Source organism: Narcine bancroftii, chromosome 1 (genome assembly GCF_036971445.1).
Source record: "Narcine bancroftii isolate sNarBan1 chromosome 1, sNarBan1.hap1, whole genome shotgun sequence".
NCBI classification, from domain to species: domain Eukaryota; kingdom Metazoa; phylum Chordata; class Chondrichthyes; order Torpediniformes; family Narcinidae; genus Narcine; species Narcine bancroftii.
Genome location: NC_091469.1, coordinates 341,388,940 through 341,416,407, shown reverse-complemented (window position 1 = coordinate 341,416,407; position 27,468 = coordinate 341,388,940). Strand labels below are relative to the sequence as shown.

Below are 27,468 nucleotides of genomic sequence, written 5' to 3'. Positions count from 1 at the left end.
AAAGGAATGGATGCAGAAAGCACTCATGAATTCACCACAGCCAGATGGCTGTAAAGAGGAACCTATATTGAAGTTTGTGAATTGGTTGCCACAGCGTGGGATAAGATTATGCCAGAAACTATCTGCAGTGGATTCAGAAAATCCGGCCTAGTAAGTAATGATGATGGTGATTCCACCACTGATGACTAAAGCAGTAACAGCGATGACATGACAATATCGACCATGGTGACTGAAGAATGCTTGCAGGCAGTCCTGACGTATTTTTAATGAAGAAAATGAATATCAGACTTTGAAGGGGTTACAGATGGTAATGAAGAAGACTTACACAGGCAGATATGTGGTAACCATTACTGTTTATTCACTAATTGTTGGTGTCTATCAGGAGTTTGTCTATTCCCCCTGTGTCTGAGAGGTTTTCCTTCAATCCTCCAAGCATGTATAGCGGTTTGTAGTTTAATTGGTGTATTTTTAGTTCTTGTATTTTTTTTAAACTTTAACATGTTGTCCAGCTTTTTAAACATTATTTAACATGTTATATGATCATTTTAAGTGATTTAAAAAAACAATTTAATTTAGAGCCAATGGCTGGTCAATTAAGTTCACCTTTTTATTCAACATGTAAAAAAAAAATTATTGTATACTGTGCACACGCATATAATGTGCAGTGGGTAATCTGGTTTGTAAAAGAACGCATAATGAACATGTTGTATGTGTAAAATGATGGTGCATCTGAACTCGTGCTCTGTTGATGGACTCTGCAAGTCCAGGGCAAAGGAAAATGCCCTGAACCAAGTTATCAGTTAGATGTGTAGTGCCATAGATGACTGATGAATGTCATATAACCTCATTCATTTACCAGTAAGTGCTCTGGGATTTTTGATTTACTTGATCCGAGTGCTTCAATTAACGTCTTCTTGAAGGTGCATTTAAAGTAAATTATTTAAAAATTGTGGAATGATTCTTTTGAACTCTGTTAAAAATGTCTAGTGACCATGAAATATTTTAAAATGAAAACAGTTCAAAGGCCTAAGAGTTAGATTAGTACTTGGGACTAGGAGGATCAAGGAGTATGGAGAGAGAGCTGGAATAGGGTACTGAGTGAATGATCAGCCATGATCAAAATGAATGGCGGTGTAGGCTTGAAGGGCCAAATGGCCTACTCCTACACCTATTTTCTATGTTTCTATGTGGGTGGGGGGAGTGAGCTGTGGGTGAGGAGAGTGAGCTGTCAAAAGGCCAGCAGGAATTCTGGGCATGGAGATTCAGGATCTTCAGCATGAGAACTAGTTGCTTTGTTTTGCAGTGGAGGTTGTGGAAGAGAGACTTCCAGTTTAAGTGAACATGCAGGACCACAAAAAGTAAAGAAAGCCAAGGAGAACACAACAGAGAGCATTGATCATCAATGACTCTTTAGATAGAACAGTACCAAAGTACTTCAAATCTTATGCAGGAGCATGGAAAATTACTTCAAACACCTCAGCTGAGACTCAAATCATTTCTATTGCCTCTGTATTTTTTGAGATTTATCACATAATGATCAACCATTCATGCCTCCCAACTTTCCAATCTTCACTCTACTTGTGTGCCATTGAAATATTTTCAGTCATATTGGTGTTATCAAGTATTGCTTGATATCACCAATTGTTCCCTTCCCCTTGGATAAGAAAAAGGTGAGGACAAAATTTTATTCATATAAAAAAGCTTGGTCAGGAAGAAAAAACAAGGTGAGCAATGCAGTACAATTTCTGATACTGATGTAAGGAATTTCAGTAAATATGAAGTTGTGCATCTTGATCAGTTATTGAGTTGCACAGCACAGAAAAAGACCCTTCAGCACTATGTCCATATTATCCATCTACGCTGATCCCATAAGAGTTTATTCTTCCATGTCTTGCCTCTTCTAGTGTCTCTCTAAATGTTTCTTAAATATAGTGATTGTCTGATTCCACCACTTCCTCTGGCACCATGTTCAAGATACCTACCACACACTGCATGATTTTTTAAAAATAAATCCTTCAAATTCTCTTTAGAACTCCCCTCTCTTTCTTCAAGCACTTACACTTTTGCTTTGATACCCATTCCATGGGGATAAATGTTCTGACTCTCTATCCTACCTGTCCCTCTCAAATTGTATTCATCTCTATCAGATCACTCCATAAATTCCTTCCAGGAAAATAATCAAGACCTATTCTAATGGAATTCCTTCCCACACAGTCACATCCTTCCTGCAACATGGTGACCAGAACAGCACTTCAGGGGTGGCCTAATCAGTATTTTATACAACATCCATACTTCTAAATTCGGCAAGTATGCTAAGTGTCCTCTTCATCAGTCTGTTTATCTATGTTGCCACTTTCATGGAACTACAGACATTAAGCCCAAGGATAGCACACTATCATTTATGGTACAATTTCAACCATACTAATAGCAGTGATATGACTTTAAATAAAATGGCAGAATTTAAATTTAATCTTCAGTCTATATGGACAGGTTTGATATTCATCTGCTATCATTAGTGCTAAATATCTGCCATTTATACTTAACTGTGAACACTTGCTTCTCCGGAATGATCAACAACTCTCCCACACCCATTTTGTGCCAGTGGCTAAAGGGCAATTTCTCCCCTCTGGGATAAATTGGATAGATACATGGATGGATGAGGCCTGGAGGGTTATGGAATTGGAGCAGGTCAGTGGGACTAGCAAGATGAATGTCAGCATAGACTAGAGGGGCCGAATGGCCTGTTTTCTGTGCTGTAACGTTCTATAGTTCAAACCTCATTTGGAATTTTTTTCCAGATCTGTGAGCTCAACAATGCAATAATATTATGGAGGATAGTGTGTCAATTCACAAGAATGTTACCAACAAGACAAAGCATAAATGCAAGGAAAGACTTGTTTTACATTCATTATGACAAAAATATTGATTTATGGTATTCCTTTTAAAACCAATTGATGCCCATTGGGAAAAAGGGAACCAGTTTTACTCATATCTTTATTTTTTTTAACTAATTTTTGTTTGAAAAGGAAAACTGTATCATTATATTTCCTCTTTATTTTCTCCTGCTTAGGGTGCCTCAGGGACTGGACTAGTGTTTATTGCTTTCACTGAAGCCATTGTCCGAATGCCTGTCCCTCAACTTTGGGCCATCCTGTTCTTCTTCATGCTCTTCAGTCTGGGTCTGTCATCCATGTTTGGCAACATAGAGGGCATTCTGACTCCTTTGTTAGATCTGAAGGTATTTCCAAAATGTGTTCCTAAAGAGATGATTGCAGGTATGTGGATATTGTGCAGTTTACTGAGTATCATTGCATTGCTGCAGGAGAGGCTGGGTATGTGTTGGTTAAGGTAACACCTGTTAAATATTCACAATTCTTTGCTGCAACTCTATTGAAATAAATAAGAACGAACTTCAGAAGTGGAGTTCAACAAAGATGCACTATTCACATAAAATGATAAATTTCTATTCCTCATAATGTCAAGGCAAGATTCATTATCACCATAACATATTTGAGTCCAAGAATATTTCCAACGAATGCCCTAATTTTTGAAAGTAATAGGGTAAAACTTAACATGTATCATTTGGAAAAAGTAAACTAAGAGTAAATTAAATGGCAAACATTTGCAACATGCTGCAGTGCAGAGTGACTTGGGAGTGCTTGTGCATGAATTGCAAAAGGTTGGTTTGCAGGTGCAGCAGGCTATCAAGAAGGCAAATAGAATACTCGCCTTCATTGCTCAAGGAATTAAAGATTAAAGGAGAAGGGATATAATGCTCCAACTGTACAGGGTACTGATGAGGCCACACCTGGAGCACTGCATGCAGTTCTGGTCTCCTTACTTGAGGATAGATCTTCTCGCTTTGGAGGTGGTGCAGAGGAGGTTCACTGGTTGATTTGAGAGATGGGAAGGAGGGTTAGCCTATGCAGAGATATGGAGTCATTGGGGCTGTACTCACTTGAATTTAGAAAAAAATGAGATGGGATCTTATAGAAACATATAAAACCATGAAAGATAGAGGTAGGTAAGTTGTTCCCATTGGTGGGGGAGACCAGAACTGGGGGAAATAGCCTCAAGATCCAGGGTAGGAGATTTAGGATGGAGATGAAGAAGAACTGCTTTTCCCAGAGGATGGTGAGTCTATGGAATTTGCTCCTCATTGAAGCAATGGAGGTTACCTCAGTGAATATATGTAAGACAAGGTTGGATAGATTTTTACAGAGTCCAGGAATTGTGGGCTATGGGGGAAAAGGCAGGTAGGTGGAAATGAACCTATCATTCAATCAGCCATGATCACCTTGAATGGTGGAGCAGGCTCGACAGGCCAAATGGCCTACTCCTGCTCCTATTCTTATGTTTTAAGAGCTTCAGTAGTTGTGCCCAACCTGACATTGCCTTGGTCTTGGTCAATATGGGGCTGATGCTTTAACAGAGTATAGAGAGAGGGTGATGTTGTGAGATGAGATGTTAGTTACTTTGGTGGCTATAAAATAATCCAATTGCATTATTTAAATAAGAGCATTGAAATTCACTTGCATTCAATCTAATTGTTGCCAGCAAAGGCATCCTTGTTTACTTACTTTAATTTGTAATAAGCATGATGCCATTCAGCCCATTGGGTCCATGCTCCCTTCCAGAGGAACAATCCCATTGCTCCCACCCCACACCTTTTATCCAATATTTCCCTCTCCACATGCCCACATACTCCCCTTAGGGTAGGTTAATGTTAAACAGAATGTATAGAAAAGTTTACTGCTGCCAGTTAACCAACATGCACAACATTGGCAGGTGGGATGATAATGGAACTGGCAGAAGAAACCCCACATTGCACAGATTTGTAGTTTTAGAGATCTTCTTCATACATTAACTGACTACAAAAACAGATCAGCAGATGTTAAAAATGTTCAATGTATTGTGGATGTAACCATATAACCACTTACAGCACAGAACAGGCCAGTTCGGCCCTACTAGTCCATGCCGTAACAAATCCCCAACCTCCTAGTCCCACTGACCATACCCCTCCAGTCCTCTCCTATCCATGTAACTATCCAGTCTTTTCTTAAATGTAACCAATGGTCCCGCCTCGACCACGTCTTTCGGAAGCTCATTCCACATCCCCACCACCCTTTGCGTAAAGAAATTTCCCCTCATGTTCCCCTTATAATTTTCCCCCTTCAATCTTAAACCATGCCCTCTAGTTTGAATCTCCCCCACTCTTAATTGAAAAAGCCTATTGTTAGGTCTGCTTTGTTCATGAATGAGTGAGACAAACACCAGGCTGAGTCGAAATCAGGGTTCTTTGTTCTTTATTACCGGATTGTAACACTTGCGACCAACCATGTTAGTCGGAGAATGCATTCTGCCGTTATCAGCAAAATGGTGATTTTTTATACCCTTGGATATGTGCTTAGAACATCATCATATCATTACTTGTCCAATGACTAAAACTGTTGCTATCCTTTCCCTGCTAGCTTCCTGCCTCTCAATCCATCAATGTCTCTCTTATCTTGTAAGTACAAGGATGCATTCACATCTTGTTACAGCCCTGTACATTCCCATCTCATGATGTTTTACCTAACAGGAGTACAAGGACACCTCCCCTTCTTGTTACAGCCCTGTACCGGGTAACTCCCTACACATTCCCATCTCATGATGTTTTACCTTACAATCCCTCCTTTGTCCTCTTTAGAGGACAATCTCGCCCTGACTATGCTACCACCGCATTACATTAGTTCGCCTATTATTGCCAAGCTCTATACGGGTTCTGTTCACAGGGCAGTTCGGCTGGTGGGCGAGGGCTCCCCCAACCCTCCTTTGCGTACACCCCCCATCCGTCACCCCGATCCCATTGCCCGTTTACAAGTTTCATCCCATTTTCCCCCAAGCAAAAAACTAGCTAACCCCCCGTACATTAGTAAATTCCCAAGTTAACATATGGTCTACAATCTAATTCATAATACTTGTTCTACAATCTGATTAATAATGTTTGTGTTACAATCAATGTTATAATATTTGTTCTACAATCAAGGTTATAATATTTAGGTTACAAGCAAGGTTAAAATTATATGTGTAACAATCTAATTCACAATCCCTCCTTCCCATCACATTCCCCTTCAGACTCCAGATCGATCTCAGCAACTTTCTCCGCCTCCTGTAATGTGAGATAGTCTTGCTCCACAGCCTGCACAGCTTGATATTTTGGAGGCAGTTCATCACGGTCAGCAAAGGCTCTCTCTATGGTCCTCGTGACCAGCGTTCGAATGCATGGAATACAACAACAGCCACAAGTGATAAAAATTGATACAGAAATGAACAAACCCAGCAAAAGTTGTCCTAACAATGTGCTCCATCTCCCAAACACTCCCTGTAACCAGGATAAAACAGGATTGGAGACTCCAGACTGGGCTTTTAATTCTTTCGCCAATGCCCTAAGTTTCGTTAACCCCTTAGTGAGTGATCCATCTGGCCCTGTGTTATTAGAGATAGAAGTGCAGCATAGATCTCCAAACATAGCACACACTCCACCTTTCTCTGCCAGGACCATATCAATCGCTATCCTATTCTGAAGTGTCATAAGGGAAGTTTCTGACAGTTGTTGATGTATTGCCTCAACAACGTCCCTGGTCAAATTTGCAAGGCGCTGGACATTATAGTGAATAAGGTTGATCCTATTAACATTCTTATTTACAGTGATGGGAAAAATTGCACTAAAAACAGGAAAACTTTCAAACCCAGCTGCAATCTCATCGGCTAATTTAAATTCGTCCGGAATATTCCGGGCTTGGCCAATGGCATCAATCCATACCCCATCAGGGTACCTTCCTCCCGGCCCCAAGAGTCCAACACTCCTCCTTTTTCTCCACAGCCAACTCTCTGTGTGGCGCAATTCTAGGGAATCCTCGTCTCCCTCCTGCCTTTTGACAATCAGCACTGGCGCATTAAGGGTTACTAGAGCACACCGACCATCCCAGTTAGCGGGGAGCCAGTTGTACAGCACTCTTCCTCCACAAAACCACCAAATATCCGCCCTAGCCTGGGTCAAGCGGGTTGCACTACTGCTATGTGAGAGATCAACATGAGTCCTGCACGAGTCGCTGGGCAGCCAACCCACATGGAAAACGTGCGCTGCTGTGTTGTTGTTGGCAAAACAAGTAACATTAGTTATGCCTGTGGATCTAAAGACAGGGGGAGCTACATTAGCCGGAGCTATGGGAAACGTCTGTTCCCATATCAGACACCTATTCAGTGGGTTGGATTCTGACATTAGGTTCAAGGCGCAGTCCATAGCATCTGTCTCCTCAAAAATTGATCTGCTCATCCGTAATAATGGCCTTCCTCGGGCACAGACCCAGCAGTTCCCATACCCTGCTTAGTCCGCATATTTACCCATCTGATCTATCCAGGAGTTTGACTCATCAATACCTGTCTCAATTGCTATCTTCTCTCCCCTGGACATCTTCGTACTGTTGAATTTTCTCACTTCCCCCTCTTTCGAAGTGGGTTTAATTATGTCCTTTGTGTATGTTTGTAAGTCGAACCTCACCACTCCCCAAGGATCTTTTCCACTAATAGACACTCCAATCATTAGATAGAAGAGGTCTCCGACACCATGTTCTCTCCCTGTGCCCCCCTCGCATGTCCTAGAGCTCCATCCCTTCATATTCCACGGGTTGCGCAGCCCCGCCTTTACTGTCAAAATCAGGGGATTCTCTCCTTTCATTGAATAGGTCACAGCACCACGTATCAGGGAGATTTTAGTGAAAAAATTATAATAAGGTTTGCTGGACCCTTTGTTAAGGGGTTTTTTTATCCATCTAGTGTCGGGTCCTGTCCACCACCAAACCTCACCCCAAGACGGACAGACATGTAGACCCCATTTAGGATATCCTATTTGAAAGGCACACATGTAAACATCATATCCTCTCCAGGACGCCTCATTCTAACCACACGCTATTATACTGCATAGATCGAACTGGAAGGTGTTATCCCTGTCTATGTCTACCTTTAGAATAACTTTGGCCCCGCAGGAATCCGAGCTATTCTGCTGACTTATCTGGCATCCCATTAGTAGTACTGCCCATAGGGCCCCCGGTATCGTCTGCATGAGTCTCATCAATTCTGTCAAGGCTGGCTACGTGCTGTTTTGCCTTGGAACAGTAGGCAAAATGATGCCAATTATGATCCCCTGGTTTGTCAATTCTTACCGACCTATCTGTTACGGCGGTAACAGTGTATGGTCCAGACCACCTAAATTCAGTCCAATGTACTTTACCTGGTTTACGGATATACACCAGGTCTCCCTCCTTTACTGGAACTCCTTCGGTGTCCGGGTTCTCCTTACTAGCATTCGCCACCTGTTGTGAAACTAAAGCAACCATATTACCCAGCATCTGCATATAATGATCTGGTTCCACTTCCCTTTCTTCCCACAACTTAACCCATGCTGGATCAGTCTTTGGACCGGGCATGGGTCGACCCGTTAGAATCTCATGCGGTGACAGGAAGGTATCTTTGGCCTTCTCTTGTCGCATAGACATCAGTACTAATGGCAATGCCTCAACCCAATTCAACCTGGTCCCCCCTAAAACTTTCCCTAATTTAGATTTTATCGTTCTGTTTGCCCTTTCTACTAACCCCTGGCTCTCAGGCCTATAGACACTACCAAAACGATGTTTGATCCCTAGGTATTCTTCAACCTGTCGGATCAGCTCATTCTTAAAGTGAGACCCATTATCAGAGCATATCCTGCTGGGGACTCCATAGCGGGGTATTAACTCTCGCGTTAGCCAGCCTATTACACTATCCGCATCTTCTTTCTTTGTTGGAATAGCCTCCACCCATCGTGAGAACCTATCTACTGCCACTAAAAGATATCGGTAACCCTCCTTTGTCCTAAGGTCAGTACCCATATCTGTATAGTCAATATAGATCTCTTTCCACGGGGCTGTCGGTACTGGAAATCGTAAAAGCGGGTGGGGTAAGGTGATCCTTTGGTTATGCCCGTTGCAGATAGTACATTCAGCTCTAAAGTTGTCAATGTGCTCGCGTAAGTGGGGATTCCACCAATGTTGTTTAAGCGTATTATAAGTTTTGGTGGTGCTAATGTGAGTCGGCCCATGTGCTTCTTCAAATAATAGCGGGAGTAATTGACGAGGGGCAACTATCGTACCTATAGGGGAGCGCCAAACATGTACTGTCTGATTTTCATAGCTGATCTCCTGTCGAGTGGCACCGCGTTTCATCCATTCCTCTTTCTCACTTGGGCTAGCTTTTTCCTGTATTTCTATTAGGTGCTCAATATTCGGTGGGGGTCCCTCTCCCTTCTCATCTGTGTAGTCATTCAATCTGCTACAAGTCTCCTTAGTTTCAGATTCATTTTTTTTGTTATGGGACCTCAAAATCATCCCCTGTATATGTTCATGATAACCAGTAACCTGTTTGGCTGCCCTGTCAGCCGTCGTGTTTCCCTTCCCTTCCTTTGTGTTATCTGGGGAATGGCCCGCCACCTTAATTAGGCTCAGAGCCCGGGGAAGCATGACCTGTACTGTAGTAGGTTTTCGATACCCTAGTATCTTTTCTCTATGTGCCTCAGACATGGCCGTACCGTTTTTACCCACGAGTCTTCCTAGGAAAGTTACCACCCTCCTTCCGATCTGACATTTCGACCTTTTTACTTTAAATCCAGCCTCGCCTAACCCCTTGAGTAAAACTGCTGTCCCTGTCAGGCACTCATGTGGCGTTTTCCCTGCTAATAGTAGGTCGTCTACATACTGAATCAGTGTAACATCTTCCGGGAGCTTTAATTTCATTAGGATTTCGCTAAGGGCCTGATTGAACAGTCCTGGACTGTCCTTATAACCCTGAGGTAATCTAGTGTATGTGTACCGATGTGCTTGGTAAGTGAAAGTGAACCAGTCTTGGCATTCCTCAGCTAATTCAAGCAGAAGAATGCGTTTGCCAGATCAATGACAGTATAGTATTCGTGCTCCGGACTCAGAGCCCTAAGTGCTACGTATGGGTCTGGGACTGGTCTCCCGATGGTCTTGGTAGCCAAGTTAATCTCCCGGAGGTCGTGTACCATCCTCCAGTCTTTTCTACCCTGTTTGGGAACAGGCATGATGGGCGTGTTCCACATACTGTCAGGTGCCGCCCTTAAAACCCCTGACTCCATTAACCCTTCTATCGTTCCTTTAATACCCTCCTCCTGACTGGGCGACAAGCGGTATTGTTTTCTCCATATTGGTTTCTGCCCGGGGTTGGCCAATTCTAGAAATACCTCTCCTTTTATTACTCCCACATCATAGGGCCCCGTTGTCCATATATGTGGACTCAGATTAGAAAGATATTTGTCTGAGTCTCTGTGATCAATATTTTCTCCTTCTATGGCTCGGTCTCTTTCTACTTTCTCATTCACAACCTGGTCCCATGCTTCAATATTCAGTCTGACAAATTTTCCTCCCTCCGAGGTGGAATATCCCGGGATTTCTGTCTGCCTGTATTCACACCCTATCGCTTCCTTTACCATCGGACCCAGCTGTCGAGCGTGATGATCTTTGGCAATACCCAAGGTCACATGAGGCACACTTTCTACTCCTAAGCAGAACCACTCCATTTGTTCTTCTGTCATGACAACCATAGCAGCTATTCCCTCCTTACCTACAAAGATAAATGGACAATGTATCGTTTCTGTCTTCCCTTCTTTTAGAGAGTCCCACCTCTCCTCATATTCCTGGTCCGGGTGGATGGTGTAGTTTAATGTAACATGCATAGGATCTAGTGGATAATGGTAATCCCCATACCGAGGAATACTGGCCCTCCACTCAAAAAACTGTTTAATCAGCCCTGGGCCTGGTTCATCATACAGTAGCCGACTCCAGAAAATACTAACCTCCACAGAGTCTTCTGAAGCGTTAGATGGGGTCATTACTATAAACTGTCCTCCCCTTCTTATTGTATCCCCTGGGTATGTTAACCGAAGGCCCTTCTCAGAACATTGTATGGTTATTCCTAGTTTGGTAAGAATGTCCCTTGCTAATAAATTAATGGGGCAACTTGGCACAACCAGGACAGGCGTTTTAACCCTTTGTCGTCCAAATGTCATGTCGATGTTATCTGTATAGGGCTGTGTTTCCCTTATCCCGGAGAATCCTATTGTAGATAATGTTTTGCCCGAAAATGTGCTCCCTGGGGGTTTTTTAATCACTGTCGTAACTGCTGCCCCTGTGTCAACCATAAATTCAATTTTTTCTCCATTTACCGTCCCCCAAATTTTTGGTGGCTCCCAGGGAGGCGTGATTTTTGATTCTCCTGGGCACCGTCAATAATCAAATTCAGCACCTTCCTCAATATAGTCATTACACTGAGGTGCCTGGACTTGTTGATCACTCTGCCACCCCCCGATTCTCTGGGGCCCATCAATGTGTCCACCCCTACCCCTTGCTTGTCCTCTTAAGTTTCCTCCTCTTCCCCGATAGCCTCTAATAGAGGGTAATCTTTTTCCCCTTGCTCTCCCAGCCTCCGGACAGTTCCGCTGGTAGTGTCCAGGATTTTGGCAGTACCAGCATACTGCATGTTCCCCTCTATACATTGTACCTAGCTGTCTTTCCCAACCATTTCTTACTTGGGGTCCCGGATTTATCACTGGCCCCATGACCTGTGGGACTATCTGTTAGGCCGCTAATTTAACCCCTATATGTTCTATGGCTCTCACCAATTTATCGGTTGTTTTGTCCACCTCCTTCTGGGACGCACTTTCTGACTTAGCATGCTCTGATTGACGATGTCGTTTGATTGCATGTGTCAGGTGTCTTTTCCACAAATCCTCTGACATTGTCTCTAATCCCACAATGTCCCTTAATTTTGCTTGAACCGTAGCAGGTAGTCCGTTTATTATCCCATTACGAAAGTGAGCCCTTCCTAAGGGGCTGTGGTCGGGTCTTTCTCCAGTCCCTGTTTCCCATAAGTCCCATGCTCGAGTGAAATACTCGTGTGCAGTCTCTCCTTCCTTTAGTTGAAGGGTTACCAAGGCATCCAAACTATAGGGTGTAGGAAATGTTTCTCTAAGTGCTTCCCAAAATTTATTCCGAAGTGGGTTAAATTCTATTTCATCCCCCAATTTACTGCTTCTTACAATTCTCTCTATTTGCTTCAGGGCCCCTTCTGCCTTTAATCTTATCATGATAGTTCTGACATCTGCGAGTGCTAATTGTTCTTGGCAGGTTTCTCGCTCAAAACAAGAAATCCATGGACTAGCCCCATTACTCAACAGAGGTAGTTTTTTCATTAAACTCTCTAAGTCCATTCGTGACCAGGGTACATATTTTTGAGTTCCCCGTCCCGTGATCAGTAATGGGCATTGATATCTCAATTTTTGGGGATTTCTGCTCCTTCTTTACTCTTGGCATGCATTTATTTATCCCACCTTGTTCTGACTCTTCTTCGTCACTGTCACTGTCCCTATCAGCTTCCAATGTCTCAGGGTCAAAGGTATATTGGTCACGTTCATCTCTAAGATAATCTTTTCGGCCATAGTTTAGTTGTTTCACATCTTTCTCTTTTGTCCTAACTATGTCCAGGTAGGCATGTCTATTTTTCTCCCTCCCGAGTCTTTTCCTTTTACTTTCCTCCCATGGTGGATCGTATCTCGTTTCCTCATCTGTACTACACTTTTCGTCCTTTACTCCTATTACCATTCCTTCAGCTTTAATTTCTCCTGACAGTGTTGTAGTTATCTTTTCCACTTCCTTCAATACACCTACCATTAATTCTTTTTGATCCTCACTGATCTGCCCCAGCACATTAATATCTCTGTTTAAGTTTTTAATGTTATCCTGAACCTTTTTCATGTTCCATTTCTGTATCTCTAACTCCTTTTCTATTTTCTTGGACTCCAGAGGGGTCTCCACATCTATTACTCCCCCTTCTATTTTTATTAAAGGGGCCTGTACCTCGTCTGATGTGTCCCTATTCCCGAGGTTCTTGTCACACCCCCGTGTCTCAATATCTGGATATAAGGGACGTGACTCCAGGATCCCATCTGGGGTGCCAGGGGCACCTTTTGACTCCACATATGTATAGGGCGGGGGTCTACAAGCTATTTCTACAGGGGCCATAATAGGTGGGTTATCAGGGAGACCAAATTCTTCGAATATAGCTAGGACATCGCAGTACTGCATCTCCTTGTCTCTCACCCTCTTTTTTGCTGACTCGCTATTAAAGATTTTGTTTTCTGTGTCCCGTTTTGTTTAATAGTATAAGACTCACTTATAAATGATTTATTGTCAGAGTACATACATGACATCACATACATCCAGAGACTATGAGAGAGAGAGAGAGAGAGAGAGAGAGAGAGAGAGAGAGAGAGAGAGAGAGAGAGAGAGAGAGAGAGAGCATAGCGAGAGAAAGAGATAGAGAGGCAGATACACAGAGCACAAGAGATAGAGAGAGAAAATGCCTTGCACTGGCCCCACTGGGAGAAAAGTCTTCAGATTAACACTTTCGTTTCAAAGGTTTTAAAAGGTTCTCATCCTGTGATCACTGGTCTGGATCAGATTGGGTCTCCCACCACTGGGAACTATCACTCCTTCCTTCCCTCCCACCTCGAGTGAGCTACACGTCAGCCCACAATGTCTGCCCTGATCCCGCAATGGTGGGGGTGCGGGAAAGAGGGAGGGAGAGAGGATAAAACAGGATCCCATTTGATGCGGAGCTGGAATTGTGGGCACAAAATTAAAACCAAATTGTATTTCTCTGCCCTGCCCAACCTGGGGATTTCAGGGCAGCACCGCCACAGATTGGGATTGGGAGGGGGAGTGGGTGAGAGAGGAGGGGGGGAGAAGAGAGAGAGGGGGAGAGAAGAGAGAGAGGGGAGGGTGAAAGGAGGGAGGGAGAGAGCAAACCCGGACACTTCGTGGCTGGAAACTGGAAACAGGCACTTTTCCTTTCCCTTCTGTGTTTTGTTTCTTCCAGCTTATCTAAGCCTCTACGTTTTAAAATTTTTTTTTTTCACCTGTCAGGAACATCTCAGTGCCCACGGGTAACCAACCCCTCTTCCTCCAGCGGTCTACACATTTTCGGAGCATTTTTTGTTTTTCCAATGCCGCATTACTGGTATTTCGCTCCTCTAATTCCTGATTAATTTCCTTAATAACTTGGTCAAAAGTCTTAGCAGGCAACTGTACAGCCATAGCTGCGGGACCGCTTTCTAATGCCTGTTTTAATTTAGGTTTTTGTCCGTTTAGGGGATCTATGTCAACGAAAATTGCTTTTAAAAATGTCTCCTTGCAAGCTGGATGACTAATATCTTTTAAAGGAACAGTCTCTAAGTCTTGTCCTCGAATTGACTTCAGACTGTCCTGTATACTCTGATTGCTCGTTTTCCACTCTCTGTTTTCCCAAAGGGGTCTGAAAGTTAAATTACAACTAGAAAACCAAATATTTGGGCTATACTTTTGTTCTGTTTCCCTGTACCAATCTATGAATTTACGTAACTTTATCTCCTTGGTGATGTTGGGAATACCCTCATTTAACTTATCAAAAGTATTTCGAATAAACTGGGTGTCTCTTAGGAGTTTATCAACTTTTTCATTAATATCTCCTACCTGATCCGGACACAGCTGTCGCAGCCTTCTGTCGTCGTTCTTGTTCACCAAGCAGGCGTCCCTGAGTACTTTTTTTTGTTGTCTCAAGGTCTCTAGTGTCTGCTGTGGTATTCCACCACGGCGAATTGGGGAAATAAATTCTTAACTTCTCAAGTGTACAGACATTATCATACCTACCGGACATTTATAAGTCAGTCTCTCAGATACAATTGAGGCCAATAAGCCTGAACCTTTGTTTTCTTTCAAAGCCCAACCTTCACGTGGGAGATTTCTCCTCTTAATAACCAGTTTAGGGCAGAAAACTCAGGTCCTCAATTGTTTATAGACCACCTTCTCACTCTATTGGACTTTGCAACGACACAATAAAGACTTTTAAACTCTAGTAGTTTCTTGCGAAGCACTTAATAAATGTCATTCAAACACCTTAAGGACTTTTATCTTGTCTGTAATCACTTACGTGTTACAATCCTGGCATGCGACCTTCAATTGTGGTCGTCTAATTTGTCCGATCTCCAGTTCTTACTGACAATCATAAAGATTTTTAAAAAAAAAAGAGAATTTTGTTAAAACAGGCTTCTCTGGACCTTTTTATCAGCCGGCTGAGATGATTGTCAGAAAAAACAGAAACCGTCGTCCAGTGTTCACTCACCCATCACGTCGGGGTCACCAAATTGTTAGGTCTGCTTTGTTCATGAATGAGTGAGACAAACACCAGGCTGAGTCGAAATCAGGGTTCTTTGTTCTTTATTACCGGATTGTAACACTTGCGACCAACCATGTTAGTCGGAGAATGCATTCTGCCGTTATCAGCAAAATGGTGATTTTTTATACCCTTGGATATGTGCTTAGAACATCATCATATCATTACTTGTCCAATGACTAAAACTGTTGCTATCCTTTCCCTGCTAGCTTCCTGCCTCTCAATCCATCAATGTCTCTCTTATCTTGTAAGTACAAGGATGCATTCACATCTTGTTACATCCCTGTACATTCCCATCTCATGATGTTTTACCTAACAGGAGTACAAGGACACCTCCCCTTCTTGTTACAGCCCTGTACCGGGTAACTCCCTACACATTCCCATCTCATGATGTTTTACCTTACACTATCCACGTTTACTCTGTCTGTCCCTTTTAAAATCTTAAACACCTCTATCAAGTCCCCTCTCAATCTTCTACGCTCCAGAGAAAAAAGCCCCAGTCTGCACAACCTTTCCCTGTAACTCAAACCTTGAAATCCTGTCAACATTCTCGTGAACCTCTCTGCACTCTCTCTATTTTGTTTATATCTTTCCTATAATTTGGTGACCAAAACTGTACACAGTACTCCAAATTTGGCCTCACCAATGCCTTGTGATGGTTGAAATATAGATGGACACTCTTCTCTCAATTAGTTTAACTTGCATTTTAAATGCAAGATTATACCATGTTGATGGAGTAAAGCAATCCTGGTATTTCATCCATTTCATGTCCTACATACATCATCAAAGAAGTTAAGAAAAAGAATGTTGTTCCCAAATGCTAAAATTAAAAACTGGTCTCAGACGAGCCATTGGTGGGAGACAGGACCTTCAGCGTTGTCTTTCTGCTAACATGTTAATCACTTGCAATGCAATATTCCCTCAGTACTGAACTGGGGATGTCAGTCTAGTTTTTTTTTGTGTGGGCAATTTTCTATTTCAATTTAAATGTATTGCACAGGCGCAGACCCTTCCAGCCCACGAGTCTGTTCCACCCAAAACAACCTCATGTTTTTAGATGGTGGGAGGAAACCAGAAAACCCAGAAGAAACCCACAAAGTCATGGGGACAACGTACAAACTCCTTACAGACAGCCCCAGATTCAAACCAGGTCACTGGTGCTGTTTTAACATTGTGCCAACCACAAAGTTAACTGTTCTAACTCTTCAGATAATCCTTTCAGTGGACAGTCATCTGACTCTAAGATTAATGTGAGCCATTATGTCATAGCAGATTTCTAAAATAAATTGGTCTGGAATATGAATAGAAACAACAACAAAAAAAACACCTCTCTCCATTGATCTTGCTGGATATTAGCTTTTATTGTTCATTTCTCCTTTATTACCAACTGCCTTTTTAGTTGTGACCTTGTCAATGATGGTTCACCTCTATCAATTATTTCCTTTGTTCTCTCCAGTGTTTCACCTGTCTCTAACTTAATGCACTAGTTTTCTTACCTATACTGAACCTCGACGTATTTTTCTATTCACTCTGGCTGTTGAGAACTTCTTGGAAACCCATTTTAATGTGCTATCCTAGTTTTGATTCAGCGACAGGAAATATGACGTTTTGTGTCCTCAACCAAATTGTGAATATACAGTAGATTGTGAATCACCAGCCCCCAATCCTAGCTCATTGCCAACATTATTTTTATTCAGCACCAACAAGGCTACATACACATGATCTTAATTCCTATTTCATCTGAAGGGATTAATTCTAGCACATTAATCCTTTGGGCCAATTATCCATGGGAGGTTTTCTGATCAATTATTTGCAAACTCAATTTTCTGTGTTGTTCTCTTGAGCTTATAGCAATCGAAAGAATACTCAGAGAAAAGCATCTTCATTTTTTTTAGGATTTGTTTTATTTAAGCTACTTCATAGATAATTGTGAAGAGAAATGTTTTGAAAATGTACTAATTTTTTTTAAAAATCTTCCCTTCAGCTGTAATATGCTTGGTGTCCTTTCTGATTGCACTTATCTTCACCACTGCATCCGGGAATTACTGGCTGGCGATTTTCGATAAATATGCGAGTGCTTTTCCTCTTCTGATCATTGCTTTCTTTGAACTCATTGGTATTATTTATATATATGGCATCAATAGGTAAGAGGAAAACTTATTATTTACTATTTGCTATTTTGATTAACTTAGTGGTCCCAAAATAAGAACTTTTAAAATCTTACATTTACCATATAATTCCATTTTTGCTATTCTTAGCTTCTGTTAGGCATTTGCTTCTTCAAGGATAAATGCCATTGGTTCAGTGTGTAGGGTAGTGATGAAGTTCAAATATATTGTCACTTGTTCCAATGTGCATTAGGACTTTTTTTTATTTTTGCAAAGATTCCAGTTAGATATCCCACCAAGTCAAACAATGCAGAAGGGGGCCTAAACAGACAAAACATAATTCTACTATTGTGAGGTTCATTCAGGAGTCTAATAACAGTGAGAAAGATGCTGTCCTTGAATCTGGTGGCATGTGATTTCACACTTGTGAATCATCTTCCCTATGGGAGGAGTTGAAGAGAGCGTTTCCAGAATGGGATGAGTCTTTTAACATGTTGACTGCTTTTCTAAGCCAGCAGAAAGTATAGATGGGAAGATAGTAGAGTGATGATTGTAGAAGCAGTCACACAGTTTATTAAGGTCTTGGGTGGTGTGGTTCATTGACCATGCAGTGATTCAACCTGACAGGATATTATCTGCAGAAGTTGTTGAGGGACCAATTTCCTCAGGTTTCTGAGGAAAGAGAAGTTTTGGCATACTTTATTAGCTTTTTTGTTGATATGGGTGGACCAGGACAGGCCACTGCCGATGATCACCCCCAGGAAATTAAAACTGTCTACTATCACCACCTCTGTAGTTCATACGCGTAGGGGTCTGAGCTAACTCTCTTCAGGAGGTCTGACCAGCACCCTAGTCTTGCTGCCATTGATGGAGAGGTTGTTGGTCTGGCACCAAACCACAAGTCCTCCAATTTGTCATTGTTAGAGATTCAGCGTCCAGCAGCAAATTGTGAATTGCCAGGTGGCATCTGCGAATTGGAGCAGTGTTGAGGCACTTGTGTGTACAGGGAATAGAGGACTAAATACACAGCCTTATGACACTTTTGTGCTGGAAGTAGAGCTATTGTCAATGAAGTGACATTCTCAAGAAAATCTACAGTAATATCCAAAGTGATAACCACTTTCACCAAGGCTGCTGAATCAGGTGCTGGTAAAAGGAAACCCTGATAGTGAGCAGTTGTGATATAATCAAGTGGTGAGCAGGAAATAGCAGCAACAGATTTCAGAGAAAAGAAAGAGGTTCTAATCAAGCTTTTAAACATTAGTCAGAGCTAAATAACAATTGAATCATACTCAGATGACTAAAGTACAAGTTGAGATATAACTTTTAAAAATGCAAGATACTTTAGATTCAAGTCAGTAAATTATGACACACACAAAATTAGTTTATTTTTAATTGCAGCATTGTTTGTGAGAGGGATTATAGTTTGTGCACTATTCAGGGCAATCATCAGTAGAAGGTTTTAATTTTGTTCAGGTTGTTTCATTTTGATAGTGGTAGGAAACTCTACAGGCCCACACAATGCAGGGAAATAAGACATTCTAAAGATGGTTACAGAAAACACTGGAAATATTCAGCACAAATAACTGCATTGATGGCAAGAGAGGCAGAGGTAACATTTCAGGATGAAAGCCATCTGTCAGAGCGCCTGAAGATGCTGTCATAGTAAAAATGGTGACTGTTACTGCCAAAGCTTCTACTTCAGCCTAGGCCAATATTTTACCTGAAGTTATTTACTTTTTCCCTTACACAGCTATTCAATATTCTTTATCTGAGGAGGAAGGTAAGAAACCTGTCATTGCCCCACAGCATCCTTGGTCGTCCAATATGATTTATTCTCCTTCCAAAATAAAATTTTGTATTTCATCCTAATTAAATGGCTCATTTTGGAACCTAAAATAAAATGACATGGAGTTAAAAATAATATTGAAACTGCTGGAAATGAAAATCTGGATAATACTCAACATTTGACTGCAATTCCCTGGACCATAGAAGGAAAAAAAAATTAACCCATTGGTTGTCTCATATCCAGTGCAGATTTTTTCCCAGATAAATTATTCAATTTTTCATATATTATACAATCACTATTTTATTATGCATTAACTGATGGCCACTAACTTCAAAGAACTTGAATTTAATTTATCTCCTTATCACACTGGTAACTTGCTTCTTTCCCTGACCATCAAGTTCATTATCATCTGACTGTACACGTATAACCAAACAAAACAGCCTTTCTCTGGGGCATGGTGGCACATACACATGCACAGCATGTAATAATCATATATATTCAAAGAGATACAATTTAAAATACATACAAATATTTTGGAATGATTTACCCAGTTACAGAATAGTGTTCACCAATCTCACAGCTTGTGGTGTTACAAGCCCAGAGGACCCCAAAACCCAGCAGCAATAGATATTCACCAAGACAAATGGTTACTTCAACAAAAGTTGCTTTTAATTATCTTTAAACATGACAACAGAATCCCATTTTAACTTATCACTATGACTTACCAACCTAATGTAACCCCCTTCTAATTCTAAGTGCACTTGTGTATAATGTGTGTATACGTTCAGAAAATTTCTTTGGCTCATAGTCCAATCTCACTTCTTATTCCTCCAAGTTCACTGGTTGCAGGCAATTCTTATACTGTGCAGAGAATTTAACATTTATTAAGTTCACCAGGCTTTGGTGCTTGAAAGGTAAATGATTACCACTCAGGAAGGTTCTTGTCAGTTTAGAGAGACATTTCTTGATCCAGGACACCCACAACTGATGTACTTCCATCAGCCACTTCAGTGTCTTGCCGACTAAATTTGGCCCATCAGGGTTCTCCAGATGATAACCTTTCTTTCACGTCATCACAGAGTTACTTTTTTGTTTCTCTTATTCCAAGTGAAACATTAGACAGCCAGTCCTCTCCTCTTGCATGAACCACAAGGGCTTTGTCCAGGCTGCCTTGCAAAATGGGCTTTCCACAAGCTTGCCAGCTTGTCCTGCTCTAGTCCTAGTTACTGCTGCTGACTGTAACACTGTAGAAGTGATCTGTCTCTCTGAGAGAAAAAATCCATTTGACTCTCTCTGCTTACAAAACCATATGTCCGTCTTAGAACAAGTTTGCTTCCAGACAATCTGTGGCTCCAACAAGATCTTTCATCTGTTGCCTTTTGTAAACAACAACCCATTAGTGAATTCTCTTGAGCACTCTTCAAAGCTCTTGCAAAAGCTGTGGAGCCAATATGTCTAGCAAGGGGCTGAGCGCCATTATTTTAAATAAGATCTGTTTTAAACTGTTTGTATGTGACCTATTCTAACAAATCTTTCCCAATTTATCTCCCAGAAACACTCTGTCACAGTGGGAAGAAGCTATTTTCCAGCCTGGCAGTTTGACTTTGATGCTTTTGTACTTCCTTCTTGATGGTAGCAAATCAAAGATGGCATGTGCAGGATGTAAAGGCTCTCAATAATCTTTGAGCCCCATTGAAGCAAAACTCTCAGTGAAAGCCATCAATCAAGGAAAGGGAGACTCCAGTTATCTTTTTGGCCATTTTGATAATTTGCTGTATTGATTTCTAGTCCAATGCTTTGCAGCTACCATACCAGGTGATAGAGCCAGTCAGGAGATGTCCTTTTAAAAATATTTTTATTGAGTTTAACATAATAATCCTGCATACAAAGTCTACTAATATAAACAAAAAACATGACACACACACACACAAAATATATAAATATCACAAATTAATATAAATGTAATTCTAAGAATACATCCATAATTGTTATTTAACATTTCATAAAAATAATTGTGATTAGAAACCAATTGAGTAGGATTATACCAACTCTTGGTCAAAACACAGAGTAATATCTGTCTAATTTTGATGATATGATCTAGGACAACCATAATTAAAATTGTATATTACCAAGTTATTTAAAAAAATCAAATCTACCCCTTCCCTCTGGTGTCTGAAGGTCGCTCTTTGATCCATATCTTTATTTTTCCACAAGGTAACCTTGATCAGGCAGGAAACTTTCTATTGTGTTTCTGTAAATGGTGATGTGATTCATCCTACCTCTATTAATCAGTTATTTTATGCCATTAAATTTACAATAATACTTGGGTTAAAGGTTGAATAGGATGGTATTAATTTTCAATATTAATTTTCATTAATCCTGAAAACCTGAGAAAACTCAATTTCCTTTTTCTTAGATTCTGTGATGATTTGGAATTTATGACTGGTCGACGACCCAATCTTTACTGGCACATGACCTGGAGGTTTATTAGTCCTTTACTGCTGTTTGCTATCTTTGTGGCATTTGTAGCTATTGAAGAGCAGCATCAATTATCCTATGGAGCATGGAACCCAAACTATGTATGTACCTGTTTATGCTGCTTATGACAGCAGTTGGAGTCTTTTTTTTAAACTTCTGGCCCTCCTGCTGCCTAAACACGTCATTAACCTACAAACCCTGTATGTTTTAAAAGGATGTTTTTGTTCCAGATGGACAAACTCCTTACAGACAGAGCTGGATTTGAACCTCAGCTGTGGCTCTGTATAATGCTTGCCTTTCTTTTTCTTTTTCCATGAAACAATTCACTTAATTGACTCAAACTTAGTTCACAATTATTTTCTGTATTTTATCTGCCACCACAAACACTGACATTCAACCTGGCTTTAGAAAACACAAACCAGTGGGATTTCTGTTGGAGTTCCAAATGCTTGCCCTCCATCAGTTTTCCATGCTCCAATGCATAGTGCAGCAGACCTAATTCAGTGGGTTAGGATTGTGTGTGTGTGGGTGGGTGGGACCTGTCTTGGCTTTCCAGTAGCTATAATGTTGACTTCAGTCTTTTGACAATCCACATCTGCAATGTGCACCTCAAAGCCTCCCCTGCTCCCTATCAACACCATGGTCACTCTTTCAGTCCCCTTCCCATTCAATTTCTGTCTGTCCTTCTGCCTTATCTAGTCCTGCTATCTCACATTGTAAAATGCATCCGTTTGATTCACCACAATCCACTCAAATTTATGATCCAATTGTACAGTACAAGTAAAACCCGATGAAATAGTGTTCTCCGGTATTCAGTGCAAAGTCTGCAAACACATGCATGGAGATGATATACATGCACACTTGTGCACAGTGCTTGTATACAAATATTAAAATATTTATTATTGTTAAATAAATAAGTTACGGAGGGATTGTATGAGCATTTCATCAGTCATTCAGAAGGCTCACTGCCCATGGCAAGAGGCTGTTTCTCAGCTGGGTCATTCTGGCTCTGATACTCCTGTAGCTCTTTCCTGTCAGGAGTAGCTGGAAGATGCTGTGTGCAGGGTGGTACAGGTTGTCACTAATTTTGCAAGCCCTCTTTAGAAAATTATCCCAGGGAATCATATCGATGAGGATGAGGAAGACTTTATAGCTATATAAATGAAACATTCCCTAACCTTGAATCATCTTTTGTTTCCCCTTCCTCCACCCATCTCTCCAAACAGTCCTTTCTGTTTGCCTTCTGGGACTGCAGAGGTTTCTTCTCTTGTCGTGAATAGGACTTTGTGGTTGACCTTGATGAATAATCACATTTGGTCTGTCAGATTCTCAACATAACAGCTCATATGACCACACACCATTGCACTAACTCAATGGTTAGAGTTGGGGAGTCTGGCTGGAGGGTGTTCTGTGATGGCTGATGGCCCTGCAGACATGGGGTAAACAGATGAGGTGCTGATGTTGGATGAGATTGATTCCTGGTTTAGACACCAGAAAATGGTCACCTTGGAAGTTCAAAAAGCAATCAAAAAAGAAGAATTGGATTCTAGGTTTTAACACATGGAATATTCAATAGAAATCAACCATTTATAGTCCACTCTGATTTGTAAAGTGAAGGTTTTAAAGAGGTCAGAGAAAGTCCATAAGTAGGGTTAAATCCCATTTGCTAGATGACAAAAATGTCAGGGGAGGTCAAACAGGAAGCTGAATCACTGCATGCTCTGGATTGTGAATGAAAGATTGTATTCAGCTTGGATGAAAATATGGTTGAGCATGGAATATCTCTTACCATTGACTTTAAACCAACAGGTGGATTTCCCAAAGAAAGAAGAGAAAGAGTACACAGGCTGGGTAATCTTTGTGTGTGTTTTCCTGGTCACATTTCCAACAGTTTTTATTCCACTTACTGCTTTACATCAGTTGATCAGATCTAAATTTGGAGTCTGCTACCAAGGGAATCCAACTATTGAACTGTAAAGAATTCCATGTGCTAAAGAAACTTCAAATTGCATGTACCTTCAATTCTACACTGAAATTAATGTTGTGCCAAATAATAAACAATTTATTTAAGTAGTTGTCTTGGGTAAACTTATACCTCTCATTTTGTTCGTTTTAGATTGGTCACAGTGTTTGAGCTACCCGAAAGAAAATACACACCGAGAGCAGTTCAGTTTATACAAATGTTTATTGCAAATTCAAAAGCTGATTTCACACTACAATATGCAAGCCCTTCCCAACTATACTTATCAATGCTTGGACTGATCCCAACTGCTTAAGCGAGGAAATGACTGCACACTTGTAGTTGGTTGTCAGGGCGCCGGTAGCAACTTCTCCACCTCCCCTGACCGGGACTTTGGTTGGACTCCAGAAGTTCTTCTTCTTGCTGAGAGATGTTGCCACCTCTCGGAGAGTCTCAAACTTCAGCAGCGGGATCATGACTTATATTACCCAAAAACTGCTTACCCAAGCACCTATTCCCAGCACAGCAAGAAAGATAAGCAAGCAAGCTAGCATGCTAGGCTTCTAACGAATAACATAACTTTCAGCTTATCACTTTGAATACAATGGTTTATTCTGCATCACAGCTAGGCCTCTGACAGTCTGTGATCAAAACAAGCAGGAAGATTAAATGTTCTTGGTACACAGATGTCCTTTCTTCAGATAACAGCATCTCTGGCCCCTTGGTGGAATTTAGCTTATGTCTGCCGAGTCTAAAACACAAGCAGGTACTCAGCCTTGCAGAACCCAGAGCTGCAAGTTTAAAAAAACAGGTTAGAATCTTCCATTACAGTAGTTATTCCATTAATTTGTAGTGACCAGTTTCTCACCATGTAGGTCAGATATGTATCTTATCTGTTCACTGTACAGTTGTGCATTAGATTTTTATTTACTTGACTTAACCCATCAAATTCAATGGAACAAGGGCATGTTGGTGGCTATTTGAAACAATTCAATTGTTCACTTTTTAACCATAAGCTGTATAATCATAGAATGATATTGTGATTTATGTAGCACATTAGTTTACCATCAATAAAATCTTATTCACATTTCAGCATAAACTTTTTTAAAAATCTTAAACATAACACCCAACAATTTTAAATAAGTGGCATACTTTTTACATTAGGAATGAGTGGTTTCAAGTTATTGTAAAATTATAATTGATAATCATCAGCCATTACTTTAATGGTGGAGCAGATTCTGGTCCCACATCATAAACATTTTCCGCTTTCTAAGGCTTTGCCAATACTTGACAACTGTAATGTAATTTTTAGTTTTCAATGGAAAACACAAATTTCTGGGGTGTATTCACTGCAGTTGCAACATGATGCACAATCATTTCCAAAGTTGTGTTTGCATCTCAGTGAAAAGGCATGGTAACTTTTGGTGTGTGATTTTGAACAAGTGTGTGTGGAGGAAATGTGCCTGTCTGGATTGTGTATTGTGGGTAGTCACGTGTTCTCCCTGTATGAAACTTATTTAGAAGTCATATCATCTGTCAATCAAGGTTGGACTCTGACCACCCATTAATGCACACCTTGCCGTTGGCTAATTTAAATCTCTGAGGGTCATTATTGGCTAGAAGCACAGATCAGAACCGTATAAAACACCAATGCATAGCATATTTTTTTTCCTCTCTGCCTCGTGGTCAAAACCCCAGATATCGCTCCACGTTAGGTAACTCTGTGGACATCACTGGAAATGTTGCAGGTAAGATGTGCACGATACCAAAGCTGAATCATAGTATTGCGAGAGATTGATACTTGCAAGAGCCACACCACCATTGGTAAGGGAACAGGAGTCCCTGTTTGTAGTGTGTCTGGGTCAAGTACAGGTTCGCTATTGTCGGAGTCCAACTTGGGTCTGAGGTGAATGTCTATATTGTTGCTTAAATTAAATAGTAATCGAGTACCATTTAATATTCTCCCATTCGTCTCCCGTGATAATCAAATTTATGTGTTATTGTAACACTTGTGTCCAGACTTGTCTCTTTGTGAATCCACCAAACCTGATACTCTTCCCAACATACCAATCTACCCATAAAGGACTAAAAAACCTTCAATGTTGAACAATATTCACACAATCACAGATTTTGTCCCAAGACTCCCTTTCTCCCAAAAGACACTAGTGGTATTCCTACTGAATTGAGAAGGATGATTTGATACAACAGAGGAGGGTAGACATTTTTGGTCCACTCTTTTGCAATGATCAAGGAATTTGTTTTATGAAAGCACATGTATTAAGAGAGTCAACCACTGCTCCATGCACAAGACAATTTTCAGAGTGGATTAGTTGCACACAAGTTTATATTTTTAGCATTTAAAGACTATGAAGTTGTCATTTATTTTAAATGTTAGAAACTTGGAAAAAAAATCTCCAGATAGAATCATAGTACTCCACAAAAGATGACACAAATGTCCCAATTTTACAAGGGTAAATACTGAAAAAGACATTTCAAGTGAATGCAAATATTGGTCAAAATGGCAATACTGAAGTATTTCTGCCACAAGCTGATCCAGGCTTTGATTTGCAGCCATGACATGAAGTCAGTGCAAGCTGACACCTTTATGGTTATTGAAAACCATCTTTTCTAACAGGTAGCCAGCAGTGGTCATTAACATAATCCTGAGAAACCGAATGTGAAAGGAATCAAACAATCATGGAAAGCAACCAGTTTGTAGAGATTTATGCTCCTGCAATGCTGATCTAAGCCTTTGGTTGAAAAGGGAAACAGTTTAAACTATAGCAGCTCATCCATACAGGAAGTTCTCTTTTATTCAAAAATTAAAAAATACTAAATGCCTAATATATCAATTTTTCCCTTCATACAGGTGCCAAACCCTTTATCCAGGATCGTTAGGAACAAGCACCTGCCATTGTTCAGAATCTTCTGGATTTTGGAATTATTGTGATTTCAATCCCTAGAGCCTCACCTGCCCAAGTTGCACTGCCCTTTTGCTCTTTCCCCCACTGCTGTAGCAGGTCCAGGAGAACAGCCCACTTCTTGGTTGCTGAGCCTAGTGAAAGCACCACAATGCTGGATGGGCTTTAGTATACGGCGATTTAGAGGTGCTTATAAAGTAGAAGAACATGGGATATTCCAACAAGAATTTAGGGAAGGTCATGCTCGATGGGTAGGGAGCTGAGAAAGTAAATATTACCACTAATTAGTGATGCGGAACACAGTACAAGACACGGGAGTTGAGCGAGGGTCGCGTCAGGTCTTGCTTGGTAACAAATTCCATCTGCATGCACCAAACACACGCGCACACAAACTCACTGATACACACTTCTCCAAACCAAAACTCCTGCACACATGCTCCTTCACACAGACTCACATCCTCACACACAACTTCTATGCTCAACACACATACACTCACTCACAAACATATCCCACATACTCATTATCACCTATATTCACATAATCACACACGCTCACTATAATCTATGTTCACCAACACACTCTCCCACTCTATCAAATGCACGCTCACTCTTTCTCTCACACACACACACTCATACGCTCTCTCACACTAACCGTCTCGCACACACTCTGACGCCCACATTCTCACATACTCTCTCAATCCCTCTCTCTGGCGTGCGTCCTGTCTCCCTCTATCTCTCTTGCGCTCATGCTCACTCGCATATACACGCTCTCTCTCACAAACCCACGCGCTCTCTCTCTCTCACACTCTAGCATTCCCTCATGCACGCATTCTCTCTCACCCTCACACTCTGTCTCTCACACTGGTGCTCTCACACACACTCACCTTCACACATTCCCTCACACTTTCTCAA

The 27,468-nt window shown here is 41.1% G+C and overlaps 1 protein-coding gene across 3 annotated transcripts in view; it reads left to right on the top strand.

Moving 5' to 3' along the window:
* The window catches only part of LOC138749032 (sodium-dependent neutral amino acid transporter B(0)AT3-like), a 54,407-nt gene extending 29,673 nt beyond the window's left edge, over positions 1 to 24,734 (top strand). For all 3 annotated transcript variants that reach the window (XM_069910078.1, XM_069910070.1, XM_069910062.1), the window contains 4 exons: positions 3,071 to 3,275; positions 17,285 to 17,444; positions 21,614 to 21,776; positions 23,485 to 24,734. In XM_069910078.1, the coding sequence (XP_069766179.1) occupies positions 3,071 to 3,275; positions 17,285 to 17,444; positions 21,614 to 21,776; positions 23,485 to 23,652 (696 nt within the window). In that variant the 3' untranslated portion in view covers positions 23,653 to 24,734. The remainder of the gene's footprint in view (positions 1 to 3,070; positions 3,276 to 17,284; positions 17,445 to 21,613; positions 21,777 to 23,484) is intronic.
* The last annotated feature ends 2,734 nt before the right edge of the window (positions 24,735 to 27,468 follow it).